The sequence below is a fragment of the Cicer arietinum genome, chromosome 1 (assembly GCF_000331145.2).
Source record: "Cicer arietinum cultivar CDC Frontier isolate Library 1 chromosome 1, Cicar.CDCFrontier_v2.0, whole genome shotgun sequence".
In the NCBI taxonomy this organism is placed as follows: Eukaryota; Viridiplantae; Streptophyta; class Magnoliopsida; order Fabales; family Fabaceae; genus Cicer; species Cicer arietinum.
The window spans coordinates 39,309,190-39,312,255 of NC_021160.2; the positions used below are offsets into that span (position 1 = coordinate 39,309,190).

The 3,066-nt window shown below is 32.8% G+C and overlaps 1 protein-coding gene across 1 annotated transcript; it reads left to right on the plus strand.

The window, feature by feature from the left end:
* The first annotated feature begins 324 nt into the window (after positions 1-324).
* LOC101500150 (peroxynitrite isomerase Rv2717c) lies at positions 325-2,862 on the plus strand. The gene is made up of 4 exons (XM_004488548.4): positions 325-615; positions 782-922; positions 1,607-1,675; positions 2,427-2,862. Exons 1-4 carry the CDS (start codon positions 439-441, stop codon positions 2,544-2,546), a joined length of 507 nt encoding a protein of 168 aa, XP_004488605.1. The 5' UTR covers positions 325-438; the 3' UTR covers positions 2,547-2,862.
* Positions 2,863-3,066: the final 204 nt, after the last annotated feature.

Here is a 3,066-nt window from a genome sequence, read left to right on the forward strand (position 1 = left end):
TTTCCCCCAAATCATAAAAACACCAAATGTTCCCAAATCTAAAACTCCCTCCTCTCTCACATTCGAATATAAAAAGTTAAAATCTAAATAGTAATAAGAAAATAAAATAAATAGTTACACACTAACCAATAACCAACTATAAGATTAAAAAATATTAGTTGACAAGTCTTAGCACATATAAAAGTGTTTTTAAAAGAGTACAATAAAAGTGTGACTTTTACATTTAAAAAATATTAAATATGACCATAAAAAAGACTATCATATATATAACATGAATGTTCACATTTTTCTCATTCAATACAAGTACAGTTAAGTAATTGCCAAACAAATACAAATAAATAATTCTCAGGACAAAACGCAAGTTAAAATCAAAGAGCCTCGTTTTGTATCGTATAGTGTAACAAACATTTTCTGCATAACAAATAAATAAAAGAAAAAATGGATAAAAACAATGACTCTCCGACATCGGAATCTTCGCCGCCGGTATGCCATCCGGCAGTGGCACCACTCTCTTACCTTCTTGGAAAATGGAGAGGCCAAGGAGAAGGAGGTTACCCCACCATCAATTCCTTCTCCTATGGTGAAGAACTTCACTTCTACCATCTACCCAACAAGGTTTTCTCACCCTTTTCTTATCTCTTTCTTCATAGATTTCATCTGGGTCTCTCAAAGTATTGTTTTTTTATTTATGGGTAGGTTTTGATTTTATCTTTGTGTGTGTGTGTGTGTGTGTTTAATATGGTTGTGTATTGATTGTGTTTTGGTTGTGTGTTGGGTGTAGCCTGTTATAGGGTACACTCAGAAGACATGGAAACTCAGTTCTGGAGAGCCTATGCATTCTGAGAGTGGATATTGGCGTCCTAAACCTGATGGAGCCATTGAAGTTGTTATTGCTCAAAGCAATGGTCTTGTTGAAGTACAGGTACTTTTTTTTTTTCTTCTTTCAATTTTGATTTTGTTTGTGTCAAGGATTGACTGTTTTGACTAATTCGCTTCATACTTGTGTTTGTATGTGTTTTCTGTATTTTAGAAATGTTGGATTTTAACTTTTAATTAGTAAACATCTTCAATTTCCATTTGGGGTCAGCTCAAGTTGATTTAGGGCCCATTTGTTATAGATGCTAAGAAAAGTAATTTTGTTATTCAATAATTTAAAGAATATTTGATAGACATTTTTTTAAAAAGCAGAAACTATTTTGTGTTTGTCTATTGCAGTGAAAATCCTTTATAAAAATTAATTTTTTTGAGAAGGTAGTTTTGATATAGATTACTTTTTGGACCAGGCCTAATTCCTTGATTATATTCCTTCATTTGCAAAAGAACATTTCCATTTCCTGAAGATCTTTCTATAATCCTTGATGTATAAGTTCTGTAATGGATTGTTCATGTTTCCATATTAGGATATGTTATTACAAAATCTGGCTTGTTTTATAATTTTCTATTATCATTATTGATTAGACTTTTGACATCAAAATCTTGCTTATTTAATTGCTTTATAGGTCCAAATGGCTTGTCATTACTTGTTGTTTTTCTTGTGATTTCCTTCGCCTACTTTATTTTTTTGCTGCTCCTAACATGTCTGGCATTTTGTTCTATCAAATTCTAGAAAGGGACATATAGCATTGAAGAAAAAGTGATACAGCTTCAGAGTGAACTGGTGGGGAATGCTTCAAAGGTGATTTAACATTATCTTTCCCAAAATGCAACAATACCAATGTCTCATCTGTCATGCTTATAATTGTATTGTTCGCATACATACATACATTTTACCGGTAATTGTTAGAGACGCAACTGACTTCCTTTCGAGAAGATGAGAGCGCAGTTCTGTGTTTTTGTGATATCATAGTTGTAAATTGCAGTTTACAACCATTACTGTGGTCTGCGGCAATAATATAATGATTTTAGAGCAGTCAATAATGGTATTTCAACCACAACCCCGCCAGCTGCATCATTTGTATTTGTCTACTGTAATATCAAGGCTCGTAACGTGATTGCGATTGCAGCCACAACTGTAATTTAGAAACATAATTTGTATACCCATTTGCTAATCATTTATGTTTAAATAGTCAAATAGACATACTCCTAGATGTTTTAGAATTTTTTTATCACCATCTGCAAGGATTGTGGTTACAATATACAGAGGCCTAACTGAACATTAGAGACATAAGAGGAAGAAACAGACTATTAAACAATTGTTAGATGAAATCATTCAATGATTTTCAGAGTTCTAGCAATTTAACTTTTGGAAAATCTGTAAATTGTATTTCTATAATAAAGATAAAAGAAGAACTACTCAAACTGTAAGAAGGTGTTTATTCACTTCGATGATGAAAGAAGAAAGTGGTGGCTGACATAGGTATCAGTTTAGTAATAAGAGTTTGACTTTATGTTGTTCAGACTTAAAATGTTCAATGCATTCCATACAGGTTACAGGAATCCAAAGATGTTTCCAGCTAGTTGAAGGGAATCTTTGTTATGAGGTTGAGATGGCTACCAATACAATTACTCTTCAGCCACACTTGAAAGCAACACTGAAGAAGCTCTAAAGCAAACAACATCCTCAATTATCACTGTCAAAAGATGTACATGAGCATGGTGGAGTTATCAAGTGTAGTGTACATGGTTTTGTATTTGACATGTTCACGAGTCATTTTATAGACCTTGTGCTTTACTGAATCTGACACTATTGAATGTTATTGGAAGTTGCCCAACAAAAAATCTTGTGACTCTCCTGATATATATCATCTATGCTTTGTTATAACGAACTAATCAGTTCACATATTCTATAGTGATGCCTTTGCAATAAACTTCATGTGTTTATAAACATCAGTCAATGAAAGTGAATGTAATGCAATTTTCGTAGTTATGTTGTACTTTAAGAATCAAGTGTGTTCAAATTTTGTATACTCGATGTGTTAGTTCAGTGCTAGAGTTTAGCTTTGTATACTTGATGTAAAGAGCTCTAAGGCTACATGGAAAAGTGATACATTTGTGGAGAGAGATTAAGAAGAAACTAGGAGCTCTGACAAATGGATGATCAAGAAAAGGTCGTTGATTTCTACACTG